At 44.0% G+C, this 22,762-nt stretch overlaps 1 protein-coding gene across 1 annotated transcript; it reads right to left on the bottom strand.

Moving 5' to 3' along the window:
• Positions 1-17,181: 17,181 nt before the first annotated feature.
• LOC131023696 (NADPH-dependent pterin aldehyde reductase-like) lies at positions 17,182-21,794 on the bottom strand. The gene is made up of 5 exons (XM_057953264.1): positions 21,497-21,794; positions 21,314-21,383; positions 19,981-20,174; positions 19,289-19,461; positions 17,182-17,467 (listed from the first exon to the last, which is right to left on the bottom strand). Exons 1-5 carry the CDS (start codon positions 21,758-21,760, stop codon positions 17,398-17,400), a joined length of 771 nt encoding a protein of 256 aa, XP_057809247.1. The 5' UTR covers positions 21,761-21,794; the 3' UTR covers positions 17,182-17,397.
• Positions 21,795-22,762: the final 968 nt, after the last annotated feature.

The following is a 22,762-nucleotide window of genomic DNA, read 5'->3' as shown; positions in this document are numbered from 1 at the left end:
GTGTCACCCTTACTGAGCTTTCGAAGAAAAGGAAGAGGGGTTCCCTGATCTCCGTGGGTGAGAAGGAGAAGCAAGAGGGCCTGAAGAAGGCCGGCAAATCCAAGGAGCCAGCGAAGAAGTCTGCTGGTGGTTCGAAGGTCCTCCCTTCTGCCGGGGGAAAGGGCAAAGGCAAGGCTGTGGTCCCTGCTGTTGATGAATCAGAAGATGCTATCCCGGGCCCGATTTCGAGCTTGTCGGGGCAGGGGTTTATCGATGCCTTGTCCTCTCGTGTTCATTCGAAAGACAAGGAGAAAATGGAGAACTTGACACGAGGGGCTTTGGCAAGTCTGCTTGCCCAGACGGCTCTTCAGGTACTTTGCAGCTGGTATGCTTATTTAAAAATTTAAGTTATTAACCTTTTGACTGCTCTGGTGGACCCCCTTTCTGAAGAAAATCATTCCTTTGGTGAAGATGGTTTCTTTGTTCTGACCTAACCCATTCTATTTCCCTGCAGGTGGAAGCTCGGTTCTGGGGAGCTATCCAGCGCATCTACGATTATGATGTGTTGGAGAAGGAGAGAGAAAAAGAGCAGGCAGATATTGCCAAGCGTGACGACGCCGTTGCTGGGGTAGTGGAGCGCCTGAGTGGAGCTGAGGCAGAGATTGCTGAATTGAAGGCCAAGCTGGCCCAAGTAGAGGTGGAAAAATCGTCCCTGGCTTCTGAACTGACAAGGGTGACAAGGGAGAGCCACGAGAGCCTTATGAGGTTCAAGGCGGGGTACGAAAAAGACTATAGGGAAGCCAGGCGTGATTGGAGGAAGACACTTGTGGAGGCTCAAAACCGTGCTTACGTCCTGGGAGCACGAGATCAGCGTTTGGAGTATTTCTTGTCTCCTCAGGGTCAGCACTTCCTGGGGGTGATGCTGGAGGGTACCTTGGAGGCCTTCAAACGGACTCCAGAGTACCTGGAGGACTTCGAGCCCCTCTTTGCTTATGTGATAAAGCAATCCGCCTCCAAGGCGTTAGAGATGGCGGGGGCGACTCCAAAGCAACTTGCTACCCTGGATTTGCGAGCCTTGATGGATAACCTCCATGATGAGGAGATAAACAAGCTGATGAAGATCCCTGAGAATTCCCCGGAGAAGCCGGTGTGGTGGTATCCAGTGCTAGAGAAGGCTATTCCTTACTTTGCTTTTGGAGTAGGGTCTGACACATTGCCCTCTGCTCCCATGTATATGCCTGCCTTCTCTGCTTCCCTGGTGGGCTTCGTGAACAAGCTACGAGATCCCACTGGCAATAGTACTCGGAAATTTTCCCAATACAGCATGAGGCCTCCTCTGCCCTCTGATCTGGGAGGATCCGTTTCCTCTCCTGCCGCGGTGGACCAGCGTTTCGACCTGTATAGGGACGAAAAAACATATGTGCAAGAAGCTGTGAAACTGCTGGATATGGAGTCCCGTCTTCCGAAGATGAAAGAGACTGGCATGCTGCTGGTATTTACAGAAGGAGCCTCTGCTAGTCAAGTCCCTGCAAGTGGTGCCCTTCCTCTGATCTCCTCTGCCTCTGCTCCCGCTTCCTCTGCTGCTGCTCAAGACTCTACTGTTCTTCCCACTTGATGGCCCTGATCTCCTTCCTGACTTATCAACAGATTTTTATAACTCTTTAATTTGTAAAAACTCAATACTTACTTTTGGTTTTTGATATGCAACTTTGCCTTCTTGGCATGTTTATATGAAATTTCTTCCCTGTTTGTGCTGCTTTTTCCCTTCGTTCTTTGTGTTGTTTTTGTTGCTCGTTCATATTGAGTTTATATTCTCGCATCTCCTCTGCTGGTTTGGTTTGTCCTGCTTGTTATTGATGTGTCTCTGATCCTTTCCTTTGAGGTTTCTTTGATTTCTGCTCTGAGGGTTCCGCTGATTCCTCTGGTCGAGGACTTTGGCTGACTCCTCTGCTGATTTTGATGACTCCTCTGGCGAGGATTTTGATGACTCCTCTGGCGAGGATTTTGATGACTCCTCTGGCAAGGATTTTGATGACTCCTCTGGCCAGGATTCTGATGACTCCTCTGGCGAGGATTCTGATGGCTCCTCTGGTGAGGATTCTGATGGCTCCTCTGGCGAGGATTCTGATGACTCCTCTGGCGAGGATTCTGATGACTCCTCTGGCGAGGATTTTGATGACTCCTCTGGCGAGGATTCTGATGCTGCTTCCCGTTCAAGCCTTCTTTTATTGCTTCACATCCAAGCACTCCTTTGCTGCTTCCCATCCAAGTTTGAACACTCTGCACAGAGCATGGAGGACCCTGGAGGTGCAACCAACTTTCGCGGCTTACGATTAAGTAGTAACCCTCTGCGCGGAGCATGGAGGACCCGGGGGGCGGAACAACTTTCGCGGCTTACGATTAAATAGTAACCCTCTGCGCGGAGCATGGAGGACCCGGGGGGTGCAACCAACTTTCGCGGCTTACGATTAAATAGTAACCCTCTGCGCGGAGCATGGAGGACCCGGGGGGTGCAACCAACTTTCGCGGCTTACGATTAAATAGTAACCCTCTGCGCGGAGCATGGAGGGCCCGGATGGCACAACCAACTTTCGCGGCTTACGATTAAATAGTAACCCTCTGCGCGGAGCATGGAGGACCCGGGGGGTGCAACCAACTTTCACGGCTTACGATTAAATAGTAACCCTCTGCGCGGAGCATGGAGGACCCGGGGGGTGCAACCAACTTTCGCGGCTTACGATTGAATAGTAACCCCCTGCACGGAGCATGGAAGACCCGGGGGGTGCGACCAACTTTCGTGGCTTATGGTTAAGTGCAACCTCTGCACGGAGCATGGAGGACCCGGGGGGTGCGACCAACTTTCGTGGCTTACGATTATGTGCAACCTCTGCGCGGAGCATGGAAGGCTCGGATGGCACGACCAACTTTCGCGGCTTACGATTAAAAGAACCCCCTGCACGGAGCATGGAAGACCCGGGGGGTGCAACCAACTTTCGTGGCTTATGGTTAAATGCAACCTCTGCACGGAGCATGGAGGACCCGGGGGGTGCAACCAACTTTCGTGGCTTACGATTATGTGCAGTCTCTGCGCGGAGCATGGAGGGCCCGGATGGGACAACCAACTTTCGCGGCTTACGATAGCTTCCCTCCCTCTGCGTGGAGCATGGAAGGCCCGGGTGGCACAACCAACTTTTGCGGCTTACGAGCGCTTCCCTCCCTCTGCGCGGAGCATGGAAGGCCCGGATGGCACAACCAACTTTTGCGGCTTACGAGCGCTTCCCTCCCTCTGCGCGGAGCATGGAAGGCCCGGATGGCACAACCAACTTTCGCGGCTTACGAGCACTTCCCTCCGATTAGCAGCGTGATTCCTATGCTTTTCCCCTTGATTTGCTGAGGAGCAATTTTTGAATTTAAAAATTGGGGACTACGGGTATACACCCTACTCCCCCCTCTGGTGACATGTGCAATACTCTGTTATGAACATGTTGGCCCAATTACTTCTTGTTCCATCTCCGGCCCATAAACTCGCGTGAGCCCGTTACCCCTTAGCCCTTCTCTTAAGCCCAATACCATCTCTATATATACCCATCCCCCCTTCATGACCTAGCTTAGAATCCCTTATTTCCTTTCCGCCGCCCCAAACTGCTCTCCTCTCAAACCCTAGATCTCCCGTCCTTTTGGCTCAAGATGCCTCCTTATCTTGGTTGTAACGCCCTCAGTCGGGGGAGTGAGTCCTGTTAAGAAAGTACTCAGTGTTGGAGGCTGAAAAGGCAGGACTCTCCCCCGCCTGAGGGTTTTATCTCCAAGATTCCTGAAGAACGTTTCCTCCCTGAATCGTCCCTAGCTTGGTTATAAGGCACTCAAGTATGGGAAGTTCCCCTCAGAAAACTCACATCCCTGAAGGCTCTGCTTTTCCCTCTGTGCTCCCAGTGCAGATCTCTAGCTTTGTGGTTGTAAGGAGCGGACTTCCCGTATTTGAGAGCATTATTACCGGTTTCCTGAGATCTGGACGTTGGTTGGTCTATTCCTCCGTATTCTTTCCTTTTGGCATTTTGACTTGTTGCTTTTCTTGGTATTCTGCAGGCATGGGGTAGATCTGGAGTAGATCTGAGAAGTAGGGATGTTCCAGCGGAGAAGAAGAACCTGAAGTGTTGGCGCATGGAAGAGAAGTCGTCGATCCCTGATGTTTGCTTTTCCCTTTGACCTGCTAAGAAGTGGTTTTGTGTTTGTTTTTCCCTTGTCCTGCTAAGAAGCAGTTTGTATTTGTTTCTCCCTTGTCCTGCTAAGAAGCAGTTTTGTATTTTGAATTTGAAAATTGGGAACTACGGGTATACACCCTACTCCCCCCTCTGGTGACATGTGCAATGCTCTGCATGAACATGTTAAGTAGCATATGTAAAGTAAGAAAGCGATAATTGAAATAAATGAAAACAACACCAGGGAATTCCCTAGAACCACATATCTGTTTTATTGATATCATGGCCCCAGACCTCGTTAAAACCCCTGTGGGGAAAAAGAGTATCCGGTCTACAAGTGATCATTCCTGTTGAATAGCAGTTATACATAGAACTTTTTAAGCGTGTTTATATTCCATGGCCTAGGTAGAGTTCTGCCGTCTGAATCCGACAGTATGTACGCTCCCCCCCCAAAACCTCTGTGATGATGAACGGTCCTTCCCAGTTAGCTTCAAATTTGCCCACTGCCTTTAATGCGTCGGCTCTCTTTAGGACCAGATCGCCCTTGACCAGCTTCCGCGCTCTGACCCTTTTGTCGTACCCTGCTTTGATGACACTTTTATACTTTGCTGCTCTGATTTGAGCTTCTTCTCGCTGTGCTTCCACAAGGTCGAGCTCTGTTCTTCGGAGATCAGCGTTATGTTCTGTATCGTAGGTGATGATGCGGTATGATTCCAGTCTGGCCTCCGCTGGTACCACTGCGTTGGATCCATATACCAGCGTGAAAGGTGCCTCACCTGTTGCCGTCTATGGGCTAGTTCGGTAGGCCTAGAGAACGGTGTCCAACTCCTCCATCCATTTCCCTCTACTCTGGTTCAGCCTCTTTTTAATCCCTTCACAAATTGTTCTGTTAGCTAACTCCACTTGGCCATTTGCTTGTGGATGAGCCACTGAGACGAAGCGCTGAGTGATGTCCATTCGGTCACAAAAATCCGCGATTCTCTGCCCTGTAAACTGAGTCCCGTTATCAGACACAATGATTCTCGGTACTCCGAATCTGCAACAGATGTTCCTCCAAATGAAGCGTTCTACTGTAACTTCATCGATCTTGCCCACAGCCTCAGCCTCGACCCATTTAGAAAAATAATCTACTGCCACGATGAGAAAGCATTTCCCCCCAGGTGCTGTAGGCAACTTCCCGACTATATCGATGCCCCATTTGTCAAACGGACATGCAGCGTACATGACACCCATAGGCTCCCCTGGTATGTTGATTCTCCCAGCATGCCTCTGGCAAGCTTCGCACTTGCGGACGAATTCTCTGGCTTCCTTGTTTACGTACAAGATCTCGAAATCCCGTATGCCCACCACAACAACCTGCATGAATTTCTTTCAAAGCAAAATTAGCCTCCTCTGGAGATAAACATTTTAGCAAGGGTTGAGTGAAAGATCGTTTGAAGAGTTGATCGTTGATTAAGCAGTAATTTTCATAGCGAGCCCTCTGATTTGATTCTCTGCTCAGCCGCTCCCATGTCTTGAGAAAATGTATGATCGGAGCCCGCCAATCGTCCCTGATCTCCACCGAGAAAACCTGCGAAGTCTCCATCTCTCTGGTATCACAGAGTAAAATAATCTCATCGCTCCAATTGTTCTATTGTGCTAGCCATGCGTGCCAGTAAGTCTGCCTTCGTGTTCTCTTCCCGAGAAATTTGCTCGAGTTTAAATTCCATGAACTTTTCTTTCATTTCGCTGATTTTGGAATGGTACGCTTTCATCCGCTGATCTTTGACATTGTATCCTCCCGAGAACTGTTGAGCTACCAGCTGGGAATCTATCTTGATGATGACACATTCGGCCTTGAGTTCTGACAGAATGTGTGCCCCTCTAACCACCGCTTCATATTCGGCTTCATTGTTAGACAACCGGCAAGTGAACTTTATGGCAAATTGATATGTCCCATAGCCCGGTGAAGTGATATACACCCCGATTCCGCATCCCTCTTTTGTCACTGACCCATCCACAAAGGCGACCCAGAATTCTGGCACAGGACGACGGGTTGTTTCTTGTATGAAGTCTGCCAGCGCTTGTGCTTTAATCGCCGTTCTCGGCTCGTACTCTACATCATACTCCCCTAACTCCACAGCCCATTTAACCATTCTTCCCGACAAATCCGGGCGGCCCAACACTTGTTTGAAAGGTAGAGACGTGCGCACCACCACTCGGTGTGAAAGGAAATAGGGCCTCAACTTTCTTGCCGTGACCATGACTGCCAGAGCAGCCTTCTCAATCTCTGTGTAATTTAGTTCGGCACCTTGAATTATTCTGCTGACAAAATAAATTGGTCTCTGAAGACTTCCCTCTTCTCTGATGAGTACCGAGCTAACTGATTCTTCCCCCACGGCTATGTACAAATATAGTGTTTCTCCCTGTACCGGCTTAGTCAGAGTCGGGAGCTTCGCCAAGTATATTTTAAGATCCTCAAATGCCGCCCGGCATTCCGCTGTCCATAAGAATTTGGTTCCTTTCCTTAGGATTTTGAAAAACGGCATGCTACGTTCTGCCGATCGTGATATAAACCTGCTCAGAGCAGTGATGCGCCCGTTCAGAGTCTGCACCTCCTTGATTCCTCTGGGCGGTGTCATTTCCATAATAGCTTTGACCTTTTCTGCATTAACCTCAATCCCTGCAGGCGTGACTTTATATCCCAAAAACTTCCCTGTTGTGACCCCAAAGGTGCATTTCGCAGGATTCAACATAAGCCAATGATCTCTGACCACCGTGAAGATTTCTTCCAGATCAGAAACATGATCCTCTGCCCTGACACTCCGTACAAGCATGTCGTCCACGTACACTGAGATATTCTTAGTAAGTTGTTCCTTGAATATTTTTTCCATCATCCGCTGATACGTAGCTCCTGCATTTTTTAAACCAAAAGGCATACTTTTCCATCCATATACCCCACAACAGACGGCGAAAGCCGTTTTGGCGATGTCTCCCCTATTCATCTTCACCTGATGATATCCCTGGTATGCATCCATCATGGATAGTAAAGCACACCCCGAAGTGGAATCCACCAGCTGGTCAATCCTCGGCAGAGGATAGTGATCTTTCGGGCAAGCGGCGTTCAGATCTCTGAAATCTACGCACATACTCCAAGTATTTGTCTTCTTTGGTACCATCACCGCGTTTGAAATCCATTCTGGATATTGCACCTCCACGATGTGCCCTGCTTCCAACAGCCCATAGACCTGCTCCCTTATTGCAGCATCCTTCTCGGCCCCAAAATTCCTTGTTCGTTGCTTTACTGGCTTGATTTTAGGATCCACATTAAGGCAGTGCTCTGCCAGCCCTCTGTCGATTCCCTTCAAATCGGCGGTGCTGAATGCGAACACATCCGTATTTCTGCGTAAGCAAACAATGAGCTCGTCTCTGACTTGATCACTCATGTTAGACCAAATTTTGGTCTGAAACCCCTATTTTCCTGGGAACAATTCGATCATGTTGCAGACATCGCTGGTGGACACCAACGCAGTTTTTTCTTTACAATCTCTGTCTTTCAATAAATCCGCCAACTCTTGACGCTCCTCTGCTGGGGCATGCACCTCGCCCACCTTTCCCCTCTTCCGTGCATCTGATCCTTCTGTCATTCTTTCTCTTTTCTGTCCCGATGAGTGTGTAAGCATTTGGACGTGGCATGCTTTTGACGCTGTTTGATCCCCACAAACTTCCCCTACTCTTCCCCCCTCGATGGGGAATTTCATTTTCAAGTGAAACATAGAGATCACTGCCCTGAACGCCGTCAAAGCAGGACGTCCTAGTATGACATTGTACGCGGGTTTGGGCAAATCCACAACTAGAAATCGTACCATCCTTGCTCGGCTGCTAGCGGCTGCATTACCAAGGATTAATGGTAACTCCACATAACCTAACGGCATGACCATCTCTCCCCCGAACCCAAACAAAGGGGCATTCGTTGGCTCAATCTTCACTTCAATTCCCATGTTTTGAAGGCATTCCTTGTACAAGATATTCACCGCACTACCCGAGTCAACAAAGATACGGTGAACCATGCAGCCTGCTATGTCCGCCATGATGACCAGCGCATCATCATGCGGGTACATTAGTGTACGTATATCCTCTGCTCCAAAAGTGATCGTCGGCTCCTCTGCCGCGCTTGTAATTTCCATGACCTGCTTGTGGTGATATCCTGACTTCACTGCTCTGACGACTTGTTTTTTAGCCCAATTTGATGTGGGCATCCCGTTCTCTCCGCAAATCATATGCACTTCCCTTCTGTACAGTGGAGGAGGTGCTTGTCTCTCTGCCCCTTCTCTGCGATTATCCCGGTTGTCATCAGGCCTACGCTCCCTGTTGTTCCCCTGCTCTTGTCGCTGATCACGGTTATTTCTCTGATCCCTCTGATATCGCTGATCCCTCTGATCTCTTTGATCCCTCTGATCATTCCGCCTCTGGCCCTCATTTCCTCTGTCAATGAACTGGTCGAGATTTCCCTGGCGCACCAGTAACTCCAATTGGTGCTTAAGATGTCCGCAATATTTTGTGTAATGTCCAAAAGAATTGTGATACTCACATAGCTTGTTATTAGGCCCCTCCTGTGGCGGCCCATTCCGATAGGTTCCCGGTGCCCGAAAGAACGGTTGGTCTTTTATCAAATGGAAGATTTCATCTTGTGGTTTATTCAAGGGCGTGTACTCAGTAAACCGCGTAACCTCATTCACAGTGCGTTGTTGATGGGACGGCATTCCTCCCTGGGATGGCAGTACCCTCGGAGGCAACCCTCTGAATGGGGCCCTATCTTGGTGTCTCTGTCTCTCGGGTGCTTCCTCGGCCTTTTTGACCCTATGTTTATCATTTTCCACTTTTCTCGCCATCTTGGCGTCCTATAACTGTAAGTAACCTGGCAACCTTGCCATAATATCATCGAAATCCCTTGCTGGTCGGATTTGCAATTCGTCAAAGAAGATCCCCGGCCTGAGTCCTCGAACATATGCTCAATTTTTGATTTGTGATTCTGCCTCTGGCACTTCCAGAGCGGCAAGATTAAACCTCGCTGTTTACTCCCGCAATGTCTCACCCTGATCCTGCTTGATGTCCATCAGCGAGAGAGCTGACTTCCCTACCCTCCGCGAGCTCGCAAACTGTCGTAGGAAGCGAGTCTGTAAATCTTCAAAAGAGTAAATAGAATTCGGGGGAAGCGTCCCAAACCATAACTGAGCTGGTCCGGTAAGAGTAGTTGAGAAGATACGGCACTTGATGCCCTCAGTGTACATATGCAGTGTGACCAATCCTTCAAACCGATTGAGGTGCACCTCCGGATCGGTAGTGCCATCATAATCCAGCGAGATGGGCTTGTAGCTTCTAGGTAAAGTGTCTGCCAGAATATCGTCAGAGAAAGGACTACGGTTGTTGATAGGATGAAATCTTGAAGTCTTAGCCCTCTTGTCCTCCTTATACCTTCCCTGATCCCTTTTGTCCCTTGGCACGTCCCGGTCATGACGTTTGTGAGCCCCGTGCCCTGGCCTGCCAGAGGAAAACTCCAGCTCCCTTTCTTCTGCTCTTTCGGTGTACCGTGATTTCTCTGGGCGGTGAGACTTCTCTGCTCTGTAGGACCGCTCAGATCTCTGTTCCTTGTCGTCCCTCCGGGATTTCTCCCTCAACGATTCTTCCAGATTCTCAAGTTGATGTTTCAGCTGCGACACTTGCTTTTTCAACCGTGCCTTCTCCTTCGGTCTCTCTTCCTCAAACACAAGGGAGACGGATTGACTGTCAGACTCGTCAACCCGCTCTTTCCTGACAACACTGTTAAGCCTAACACGGCTCCCCTCTGGTCTAGCTAGTTCTCTGTCGGCAGCGTCCCCTTACATTTCTCCAGGCATCACAGCCTGTTTGTTGATTGCCAGCATGTTTGCCTCCTGAGCAGCGGGAGGTGGGGCCTCAGTGCCCTGCGGGTTGGCTGCTCCAACCGGGGTAGCCACAGTAGGGATGACAGACATCATCGGAGTTCCCAGTGCCTGCCGCATGTTGGCATAGCTGAGCAAGGCCATCATTTGCTCTGCCAGCCCGAAGTTAATCGATCCCCCTCCAGACGCGGGGGCCAGACTTGGCAGATCAGAGCCCGGTGTTACCAAAGCAAACCTCTGGGCGTTGACATTCAACCCTGTTGTCGGAGTGGCTGAGATAGCCTGAAAACCCGGTGGCACAGTGAAAGTGGGGTTACCCTGAAGGCCAGTGAACAGTGAGGTAGGCACCTCGGTAGTGACAGCAGCAGAATCAAACTCCTTCTCCAAGTTCCGGTGAGCATCAGAGGATCCCATAGTACCTACATAAAAATATAGTGAGAAGAAATCCAGATAATAAATGGATAGAGCCTCCCCTACTGATTGAAAACCCGATATGAGAAATTCCAAGCATCGGCGCAGAGGCCGTTAAAAAATTCCCCTTAAGACAACTCCATGCCCAGGGAAATAAACCCAGGGCATAGATTAGAACAATCAAAGCCCGAACCACAGAAATTTCCCCTGTAGACTCTTATCAAGATCCGGCAGAAGAAACAGAATGTCCAGAAAACCAAAGTAAGATATCCAGAGATGGGCATAAACAGAGCAACCACCAAAAAACTTGTTAGCGCAAAACGTTAAGCATGATAAATAATAAAGAATTTGCGAGAAAACGAACATGATAACCCAGAAATTACCACGATCGTGTGCTATTTTCACCGGGAAAACCCAAAAACAACAGAGTTATCATGGCAATCAGCCGGATTAGTAATATAACAAGGATTAGTCGAAGAAAACATGGGAAGCACCAATAACTATTCCTCTTGAATGAAAATCACCCGCAAATCAACAACACAAGCCTAATTGTAACAGGAACATAGTACTAATCGGCATATTATCTATGCGAAACCCATAAATCCACGACACCGAACCAGGATAATCGGCAACAAAGTAACGATCAACATATTATTGGTGCAAAACCCATAGATCCGCCATAAAAACCCAAAATAACAGGAACAGAGCATCATTCCACAATCTACCGACAAAAAACGGCGATTAACCATAGAAAACACGGAAAACACTGATAAGCATCACCCATAAACGAAAAATACCCACAGATCAACAACACAAGCTCCATCTCACTACCAAAATGGAGTGCTAACCAACATTCTACCGAAGCAAAACCCACAAATCACCAGCAAAAGCCCAATATAAGCAAAAACAGAGCAATATTCCACTATCCCCCGATACAAACGTCAGATCTATAAATAAAACCCCCATTTTATGAAGAAACCTCTCATTCGTTAACAATTGAACCGATCGAACGGTAAATAAACACAGATTCCCCCCGATTCACTGTTCATGACTCTCACCACCTTTTCCCATGCATCGAACACATAAATAGACATGGATCGTAACAGATTAGCAGCATATTAGCCCGACAAACATAATAAACTAATTAAAATCGTCTGGGTGCTCGAATTATCGGCGCAAATAGTACCGACGCACGCAAACCCGATTGGAATTTCATATCTGCGTACGCCGGCGACCATAACCTCACATCCTAACTCAGTAGCCTTCCCACAGACGGCGCCAGTTGGTGTTTCACGAAACCAACACCTAAACTATAAAGCTGGAATCGTAAACTATACCTAGTAGAGATGATCGGAAAGAGCGAAGTAAACGATCGGAGAACTTAATACGAGAGAGAAAATAACTGTTGTATTCAAAAACAAGAGATAGCGTAGTTACAATGCACGAGTGCGGGGCCTATTTATAGACTACATAGAGGGGCAAAATGGTAAATTCGCCTGCGACGCATTCGCCTTGCGTGATCGAAGGATAGAATAGTAATTTTATCTTTATGCGGGGACTCTCCCGCGTTTTCTGGTGACTTCTCTGGCGAGGGTGACTTCTCTGGCTAGGGTGACTTCTCTGGCGAGGGTGATTTCTCTGGCGAGGGTGACTTCTCTGGCGAGGGTGACTCTTCTGACCAACATGACTCTTCTGGTGAAGATGATTCTTCTGACGAGTGTATTTCTTCTGCCATACTCGTCCCGCCGGCGAGGTCGATTCCTCTGGTTCGTATCCTTTCCCTACTCTGCACATATTACTCCTCATCAGTAGAGATCACACTCTGTTGTTAGGAAGACCCTTTATGGCAACCACTAACACATTGATTGATGTTAAGGAATGAAATATTAAGATATCTGTGTTAGGGGAGTCCGTGTCTTTCTCTGTGCATGATAGTCGAACAATGTCGTCTGCAAGTTTTACTAATGAATGCTTATTTATTGATGATATTGATGGCTTGGTCGAGACGATATTTGTGCAGGAGCAGGAGTGTGTGGATGTTTTTGCAGGATCAGCCGATATGGAGGACTTAGCTCGAGATGCCGACGTGATGGAATGGGGTACGCTGCCTCTAGATGAACCTGTGGGGTCTAAGAGACCCAAGTTAGAGCTGAAGGAACCCCCTGACAATCTCAAGCACGTGTTCTTAGAAGAGAACAAGGAGAAGCCGATGTTCAGATCGGCAGAGCTGTCTCGGGAGCAAGAAAGTGTGTTGCTAAAGGATGTGTTTGACCCTGGTGCAGTCGAGCTGTACACTAAGAATGCTAAGGAGAATTTCAGAGGAGACGGTCATAGCATGAAATCCTACTATGGGCACTTGAGTACTCCGATGGTGGTGAAGTCTCAAGCTCTGCACGATCCTGATTGATGATCAAAGCTAAAGTCGGGCTGGCGACTTTAAAACTAGCGCTTGGTGGGAGGCAACCCACCGTTGGTTTAGTTTTTTATTTTTGTTTTTCTTGTTCTTTGCTTTCCGTTTTTTGTGTTTTGTGTTTTCCTTGTCTTTGGTTGCTTGTGCGGATGCTTTGATTCTGTGTGTTAATGTTTTGTTTCCAGCGCTGCAAATTCTACTCTGACTTTGCCGCCAGCGCTGAAGAATGCCAGCGCTGCACTTTACTCTGACTCTGCCGTCCAAAGCCAGAGCTGAAATTATACTCTGCAAATGCCAGCGCTGACATTTCCACTCTGTCGCAAACCTTACTTTTCGCCGCCTCCCAAAGCTCTTCGATCTTTCTTCGCCTATGATCAGGGATGTTCTTCTAACTCTACTTATTTCTTTTGTGCCCTGAGGACATGGCATGTTTTAAGTATGGAGATGGGGGGTGTCTTGTTTTGCTTATGCTTTCAATTGAGCGATTGGTCTTTCTATGCTTAGCTTATTCTTTTATACTTGCTATTTTTTATGAATTTGTGGAAGAGAAGATGGTTTTCGATGTGAATTTCGGGTTTGTGTTTGTTTGGCGGTTATTCTTGTTTTACTTTTGATATATGTTTCTTGTCTTTGCAAAGAATTATGAGTTTTGTTGCAACATGATTGTAAGTAAGTAAAACATGATTTGTCCGGTAGATGCTAGAAGGAGTGTTGTCATTGTGATTGCCTACGATCGTATATCTGTGAAATGTTGGACGAATTGCCAGCTCTGAAACATCTGGCCAGCTCTGAAACGTGACAGATCTGAGTCTCTGCTCCTCTAGTTTAACTATGAGCATGGGAAACCACGTGAAAAGACTTTGGATTACATCCAAATGATTTTTATTTCATGAATTATGGCTCAACTGTCTCAACTGTCGAAAACTTAAGCACACAAAGTGTGAAAATTGGTGATATTGATTATAAAGGCGATCACATTAGGGAATTCACTTCTAGCGGAGAATTGGGTCTGATCGAATTACTTGCATTACTGTTTTGTTGCTTCTTAAATTTTAAGTTACTTGCATGATCGAGATATGTGTGTTGATTGGAAAATTTTGAATTGACTTTGTTGAATCTTTGGATGGAAATAAGCATCGTTGAAACTAATCTCTTCCTAGGATTCATACTGATTTTGCTTGAGGACAAGCAAAAGGCTAAGTGTGGGGGGGGTTGATTTATGCCTAATTGTTCTAATTTTAGGGGTTTGCATGTGTGTATTTTGAGTTAAATATTCTGAAAATTGGTGCAGTTATGGGTTTGTTTTATGCTTTTCAGGAGATTTAGGTTTTATAGATGGAAGAGTGTGATTTTGGAGATTTTGGGTTAGAATGACGTTTGTAGGCGTAATCTGGTGTCCAGAGCTGAAAAGCCCGCGCCAGAGTAGAAAAGCCCGTGCGCAGAGCAGAGCTGACTTTCATAGTCAGAGCTGAAAATCTCCAGAGCTGAACTTCCCTAGTTAGAGCTGAAATCTCCAGAGCAGAGCTAAATTCGGCAGAGCAGAGCTAACTTACGCGCCAGAGTAAATTTGACATAGCAGAGCTAAAGATCGACAGAGTCAACATATTCAGAGCTGAACTTTACAGAGCTGACTCCCTGTCAGCTCTGGCATACCTTTCCAGAACCGAACTTCCAGAGTTAGCCAATTCTCGCCAGAGCTAAGATGACTTGCAGAGCACGATCCAGCTGGACTTACCTTTGAATGCACGATTCTATTTCCTTAAGAGTCCAGTTTTGCATGGCGAGTTTGATGGTGATTAGGATTGGAATGAAGTCTATAAATAGGGTCTTGTTATTCATTGTAATAATAATTCCTTCTGCCCTAATTTTTAGTTTCTGCAAGGCAACCGAGACTTAGGCATTTTTCAAGCTTTCTTAGTTTCTTCAAGTTTTTGAATTTATTGTTCTAGTTAGATTTCAATTTAGTTTTATTTTTAGTTTCTTCTTGAATTGTGATTGAGTGACAACGATTGCACGTTCAAGGAGTTTACGGTATTTCGTATTTAATTCAATTTCTTTTGTTTCATCATGTTTATGCTTTGCCTTTACGTTTATGCTTTAATTTCAATTATGCACTTTAGTTTTGTTGCCTAGATTATAAGCTTTTAATTTACAAGTCTTTAAATTCCTAGTTAGCATTTAAATTCTTAAGTTTAAGTTTACTTTAAAGCGTTTAATTTTTGTCTAGGGTTTAATAGTTTCTTGCCTAGTTAAATTTACAAGTTTAAGTTTACGTTTAAGTTTACTTTTCACGTTTAATTTTTAAGTTTAAGTTTACCGTTTTCAATCAAGCCTTTACTGCTTTCTTGCGATATAATTAAAAGCCCTTTAAGATCTTCCTTGAGAGACGACTTGGGTTAGCTTACACGTTACAATAGATCTCGTCCTATTGCGAGTCGATCTAGCGTAGTGTTTAGGTTGAGTCAATACAGAAGATATAGCAATAGTGTTAGCAGCCTAAAACTGGCTTTGTAACAAGGAGATCATCAGTGCCATTTCAATAGCTGTCATAACATTGTTGCCTCTAGACAAAACAGCAGGATCACCTGCACTCATCTGATTGATAGATCTAGCATTATTCTCCATTTGAAATACCCTGAGATTTACCTCTACTTCGCCTATAGTCAGGTGGATATCCAATGATTTCAAAACACTTGTCAATAGTGTGGTTAGTTTTACCACATTTAGTGCACAAATATTTTCCTTTATTTTCTTTCCCTCTAGCATAACTAGTGGCATTGATCATCGATCCAACGGTTTCATTGCCAAACTGAGGTAATTGAGGAGCAAAATCTATTGGTCTCTGATGCTCCTCTTGCAAAACCAGGGCAAATATGTTTGACAAAAAAGGAAAATGTGTCATAGATATTATTAGAGATCGAATTTGAGAAAATGATGAGTTCAAACCGATGAGAAATTGCATGGAACACTCCTACATTTGAAACTCACTCCATTTTCGCGAGCTATGACAGCGGCAAGTATCACAAACACACCACCGTGACGGCTGTAAATCTCTACACTCATCCTAAAGAACTCTCAATTTTGTGAAGTAGGCTCCTACATCACTGGAGCTTTGCTTCAAAGTAAGAATTTGCTATTTTAGTTGACAAATTCGAGCTAAATTGCCCTGCGATAACCGATCCTTAAGATCGTTCCAAATAAGAGAAGCATCGCCAATATACATAATGCTTGAACTAATCTCTGGTACAACCGAATTCCGGAGCCAAGAGACCACCATACTGTTGCAGCGAAGCCATTACAGATAGAGTAAATCAGAAGGATGAGGTCGATCAATAGATCCATTAACAAAAGTTAATTTGTTCTTTGCCGTAAGAGCTATAATCATCAAACGGTTCCAATTTGTGAAGTTAGATCCGTTCAACTGTTGAGTAACAAGTTGAACTCCCGGTTATCGATGCTAGGAAGATAGTAGGGACTGGATGGATCCTCGTATGGAGGTGGAGAGTGGTTTGGTTTGAGGTGCCATTGAAGATGGGGAAGGAGATCAATTGAAGTATTTTGCTTTGGATACCATATTGAAAAACAGAAAGAGTTGGAAAAGGGGAATTTTATTATTCAACATCACAAAATGAAGAATACAACACCTATTCCCTTTTATACTGATCTAGTACACGAGAGAGGTGTGTGAGCCAACTCACACACAAGCGTCTAACCAAACGCAAAGAAGCTAACTAATCTGATAGTGACTGCATGCATGCTGCATGCAATTTATTTAAAAACTTTAATATGTAAAGGAGACCACATCTTTTTGAAATTATAGTTGCTACGTTTTCTCTCTACTATCACAAGACAATAACTTTTCAAGTTACCCAAATGAATCATCTTCTCGCCTTATTTTCCCAACTTGAGCAGAACATTCGAACGATTTAAAACTATGTAGACCAAACAGAATTGAACCAAACTGTATATGCAAATCGAATCGAAACCTTCGATTTGATTAAATTTGGGTCAAAATTGATTCATTTGGGCACTGTTCTAAAACAGGGGGAATTGTGATGGGTTTTTGCCGCGAGGTGGCGACTGTTTTGAAACTTTATTTTTCTTCTTTTTGGGGAGGGAGGGGGCTGGGGAGTGATTCGCGATCCATGAGAACTCACATTCCTAATTCAACCTAAGAGATTAAAATCACCAACAATTACGTACAAAACCAAATCAAATCGAACCGAATTTATAGAAATTTGATTTGGTTTTTTCAGAACTAAATCGGTTTTGCTCACCCGCAAAAGAAGAAAGTCAGGCAATTTCGAGATCAAAGAGAATATTGAAACCATAAAAAAACACTACATTTTTCTTTCTCCAGTCCTACAGAAACTAAAATGCACTCAGCGGAAAGAAATTTTCTCAGGGCACTAGCCTACACACAAATTATCTATTACCTTTATTAAAACTACAAAACAAGATGAATTTTACTCTTCATACACCTAACATACATGTCCTCGTATCACACGGTGAGAGGTGCACCATTGTCAGCCGTTGTAAGGTGGAGAATCAGAGTAGCTGCCCTAGGTGCCCTGCCAAATCAAACAGCAAAAGACGTTAATACAACAGATCGATATCCATTACAACTTGCAACTATTTTTAAGCCCAGCGAAGAAAAGGGACTTTTAAGGAAACCAAAATTCAGATCAAATCAGTGAAACAAAGAAAGACAGTAGTGGTAGCCCCAATGGATCTTGACAGCCAATAAATTTTGACCATAATCACTTAATTCCTCTGTGAACTACCTGGCAGTACAAGTTTTAAAAATTGCTCTTCACTTCCCCTAACTGATACAGACTATAGTTAAGAGCCAATAGAGAGAAACAGAAAGATAGTACTTTAGGCCGATTGCAATAGAAAAATAAACCATTAATTACATAGATGTAAATTAGGCAAGAAAATAATCTTGCCAATCCGAAATCCATTTTTCATGCTTATTAGACCTGATTATTAATCTAATTCCCACAGATTATTCTCCACACAGATGAATTAACTAGTTGGTGCCTTGTGTATCTCTACCAATATCTCTCAAAGGATCCTTCCCTACTGCCTTTCCGAAGCCGATTCACATATCAAGTAATTGCATTGATCAATGACTGGTAGAGAGAATATAAAGATGGAGGCTTCAGATGTTTAATGTTTTTAAAAACGAAAAAAGATGCCGCTTAAACGCCGCTTCAAGGCGGTTCGGCAGAATCCCATTCCTCATGCGCCGTTTACCCCCCTCCCCCCTGAACGTACGCCTCCGCCTTGCCGAGGCGGGCCGAGGCGGTGAGGTGGTGTGAGGCGCTGCGAGGCGCCGCGTCAAACCCTAGTTATGTTTTCTGATTTTCTGAACTTAATTAGACTGGGCTTCAGGGCATTAGGTGCGAAAATAGATGGGCTTAGTTAAATTGAACCCTAATTTAAATGGACACTTATAATTCAAGTGTAATTAACATATTAAAATAAAAATAAAAGGTCAAAAGGTTTTAAAAATTGAAAAACCTAGCAGCAACTAGTGTCAACTCTCTGTGCTCCTCTCTTTTTCATCTATGCGCGCTCCTCTCTTCTTCATCTATTCGACTTTAATTTAAGATTTTAAACACTTAATAGCAGTTATGAACTTATGTGTTTTGAATTATTTGCTATGTTTTTATGTATTTTGGAATATTTGCTATGTTTTTATGTTTTTTATGACATTAGGTATAATTTATGTGTTTTTTTACGAATTCCGTTTTTTTATTCCGCCTCACTCCATTTCGAAACTTATGCATTGTGAGGCGGAAGAAAAACGTTTCGCCTTACAAAACGTACTTTAAAACCCTTCCAGAGAATAATGGAAGCATGGCTAAGTCACCCCATTGACACCAAACTTATGCTACCAATGCCAAAACCCTTCTCCCACATCACTCTTCCAATCACTCCACTAGTGTGTGGAATCACTGATCCCCATCCATCCTAACCTCCCATGGTTTCTAATAAAATGAACCAGCATAGTACCCTCAATGGTTTCTTATGTTGCCTCGAAAACTTCTTAACACAGATAAAATAGATAATGCTCATAGGGTTTTTCCCTTAAACATAGAGAATGCATAGTTTTATAAGACGCCTTATGCCATGAGGATGCAACAGGTTATTATCTTGACAATATAAAATGGGAACTTGCATGAGCATTTTGAACATAGAAGTGTTTTAGAATGGAAAAGGAAAGAAATGTGGTCATTAAGCAAGGGAAACCACAAAGATAATAAAGCATATGTTCTTGGCCATACTTAAGCCATATATATAAAAACAGAAGAAATTCACAAAAGATAAGATTACAATAGATGCACCGAGAGAGAGAGAGAGAGAGAGAGAGAGAGAGAGTGTACCATGATTCAGGTGTCGGGTATAGAGAAGCTGAAGTGCCAAAACATGATTGAAGCATCTCGGTGTTAATTACACCAGGATTGAGCGCAACAACAGCAATTCCAGGAGGCAGCTCCTTCGCAACTGACCTTGTCAAACCCTCTACTGCCCACTTTGAAGCACAATAAGGAGCCACCTATTTTTCATAAAGTCTCACCCCATAAGTAACATTGTCCAATTTACAGGTTGGGGGTCTGCCTAGCCCCTCACCCTTTGGGGTGTTTGTTAAAAAAAAAAAAGTAACATTGTCCAAAACAGAGGACCTTACAATCTAGGAACTTAGGGGTTGAGATTCAGAGCTCAAATCTTGGTCATCATACATTTATTTGATACAGATAGACTTAACGAAATTAATGACTTAAACTAAGAAATGCTCAACATACGTATCTTTTAGAATGCCTACCTGATCATGTGGTTTTTCAGATGAAGTTCATTGACGTGGAATAAGTTATAAAATAGGATTCAACAACACATTAAAGCATAACAATGCAGCAACTATCCTTTAATTAGTTATGTAGTCAGCCACTACGAGTTAACAACTGAAGTAGCACCTATATTCACAAGCCGAATAAAAAAAATGTAGTACATACACATGTATATAAGGCCTGCAAATATAAGATCATGGGGAAAATACACATACAGTAGCCTATATTACCTGTGCAGCAGCAGATCTTCCCCATCCAGATGACATGTTGACAATTATCCCATGCTTATTCTCGATCATAATTGGAATGAAGTTGCGTAGTACATTTGTGGTACCCTTGATGTTCGTATCAATGACAGTGTCAAATTCATCTTCTGGAACCTCCCATATTTTATTGTTCCTATTTATCGTCCCAGCATTGTTCACTAGAAAAAATTCATGCATTGATCCACATAATTTAGAAATACAGGAACCACATAAAAAAACTACATGGGTTCACATCCAACTGAATACAAGACCAACACTAGTGAAGAATTAAAGTAATGTTGTGTCAATTACTTCTCACATGAAGCAATATAGATTTATTAGGAGTATGTACACCTTATATACCGAGAGGAATTTGTGAATAAAAGAAACCACATGAATTGACATCAAGCAAAACCAGAAAAAGGTGCTACTCAAACAGTTATAATTCTCTGGACACACCACTCACAGAAAACCAAAAAAAAAAAAGTACAAAAAAAAAAGAAACAGCTTAGCAGAGATTACAAGCATAAATCTGAGAAGTTAAGTTCTTGATGCATCTATTTTGTTGTTCACCTTTGGACAGTACTAGAATCATTTACCAGGGAGTGGCCTGAACTGTTATGAGTTATGAAAATAATGTTTTTCCTTGAAGCCATCACCGTGCCTAAACTCAAGTACAAAGATATAGAAGCCCTTCCAAACAAATCTAGATTGTTTGTTTTCTAATACAGTCTAATGAAGATTACACTTAAAAGTGCTGCTGGATAATAAATTGTGATTCCTCTCTGATATACTGTATCTAAAAGGCTTTGCAGGCATGTCCCAGTCACTCAACTGATCTATCACAGTTCAAAATTACATTTAAGCCATCTCCGATACGTCCTAACTGAACTCTGAAGTGTTATATCTAAGGTATGCTTACAACTTGCAGATAAACTATTTGTGTTTTACACAACAAAAACATGACATTTCAATAGCATTATGCAAAATGCTATATCTCTACCAGAAGAGATTGCACAAGGTTACCCACCTCGACATGCTGCCAACAAACATCAGCTCCATGATAATATTCCGGCTACATTACAAAAAATGACAGAACAATCACATGACACAAAATAAAAAGAAACTCGTCCAGGAACAAAAAATGTCCATAGTTTGTAGCCAAAAATATCTCAAAAAGAGAACCATTTCCACAAAAAAACTACTCAAAGAATGTCCTCCAAAATACTTCTCTTTGAACCACAAAATAACTATCTGAACCAACAAAAACGAAGAATATTTCGGACGCAATAATAAAACCGTTAGTGCCTCATCGTACCAATAATATCAGGTACAGCCTTCTTCGCCACCACGGCACGCGCCAACTCCTCAACACTACGATTAGACCTCTAATTAACAGCAAATATAGAAAAAAAAAAAACAAAAAAAAAAGAAGTAAACGATCACAGCAGATAATAAAATTAGAAAAATGAATGAGAAGCATTTTTAGTGAAGGAATTACCACGTCAACATTCATGCAGATGTGCTTGTCAGCGTTGCTCTTGCCGTCCGAGGCGGAGGCTAGCTCGGACTGGAGAGCTGAAAGCTTTTCCGGCGAGCGGGAGCAGCCGATTACGGTGTGGCCGCGCTTGGCCAATTCCAGTGCTAGGGCTTTACCGAGGCCGCGGCTCACCCCCGTAATCAGCACTTTCTTGAGATTAATGGGAGCGGCGCCTGCAACGATGTTCATGGCGTTCGCTGCGGGCGGCGGTAGAGGTGTGCTCATGCCTCTTCAAGCGGTAGCAGAAAAGAGGATTAAATGTTTTGGTTGCCCACATCAAATAATAAATAAATACTTTGTCGCCCGCCCTTAAAAAAAATAACACAAATTTTAATAAAAACAATGAAATGCATTTTTAAAATATATATCATGTAGTATCCAAGTCTTATAATAGATCCCTAAGTCCAATTCTTGACCACACATTTATGACATGTGGCGCATCAAGATGGTGACAAGTGGCAAGGAGCTTTCAAGCATTCCAAGGCAAAATCTGGAGGGATAAAATTGAAATATAATTTTCGGAATTAATAATTAAAAAAAAAATTGATTTTCACAAAATAGATACTCCCTCCGTCCACGAAAGAACTTCCTATCTTTCCTTTTTGGGACGTCCACAAAAGAACTTCCTACCTATTTTTGGACTATACCCCACCACTTATAATCCTCTTACTTTTCACTTTTCACAACTCCCAATATTAATTATAGCACCTTTTCACCACTCCCAATACACTCAACTACCTTTTATCCACTCTCAATACATTCAACAATATTTTTTCTTAAAACATGTGCCACTCCCTCCTAGGAAGTTCTTTCATGGACGGATGGAGTATATTTTAGATGCATAAAGTCTCACACGAAGATGCATAAAGTTTTTACATGAAATGTATAACTTTGAACAGAAAAATGCATTTGATTTTTACAGTTTTGGTATTTTCACCTCCCCATCCCACACCACCCCCAACCCACCCCACACCACCCCCAACCATCCACATTACCACCGCCCAAAAATAGGCATGTTTCACATGCATATAAAATCAAACAAAAATACATAAAGTTTTCACATAAAAATGCATTAAATTATACAAAAAATGCATTAAATTATACAAAAAATGCATTTCATTATAATAAATCAGGTATTTTCGCCACCCCACCCCTGCCCCACCCCACCCCCTTCCCCCCCAAATTTTTTTTCAAAAACTGATTTTCTGATTGCTGACCCACCCCCAC

Source organism: Salvia miltiorrhiza, chromosome 4 (genome assembly GCF_028751815.1).
Source record: "Salvia miltiorrhiza cultivar Shanhuang (shh) chromosome 4, IMPLAD_Smil_shh, whole genome shotgun sequence".
Taxonomy (NCBI): domain Eukaryota; kingdom Viridiplantae; phylum Streptophyta; class Magnoliopsida; order Lamiales; family Lamiaceae; genus Salvia; species Salvia miltiorrhiza.
This window is presented reverse-complemented; position numbering and strand designations above follow the sequence as displayed.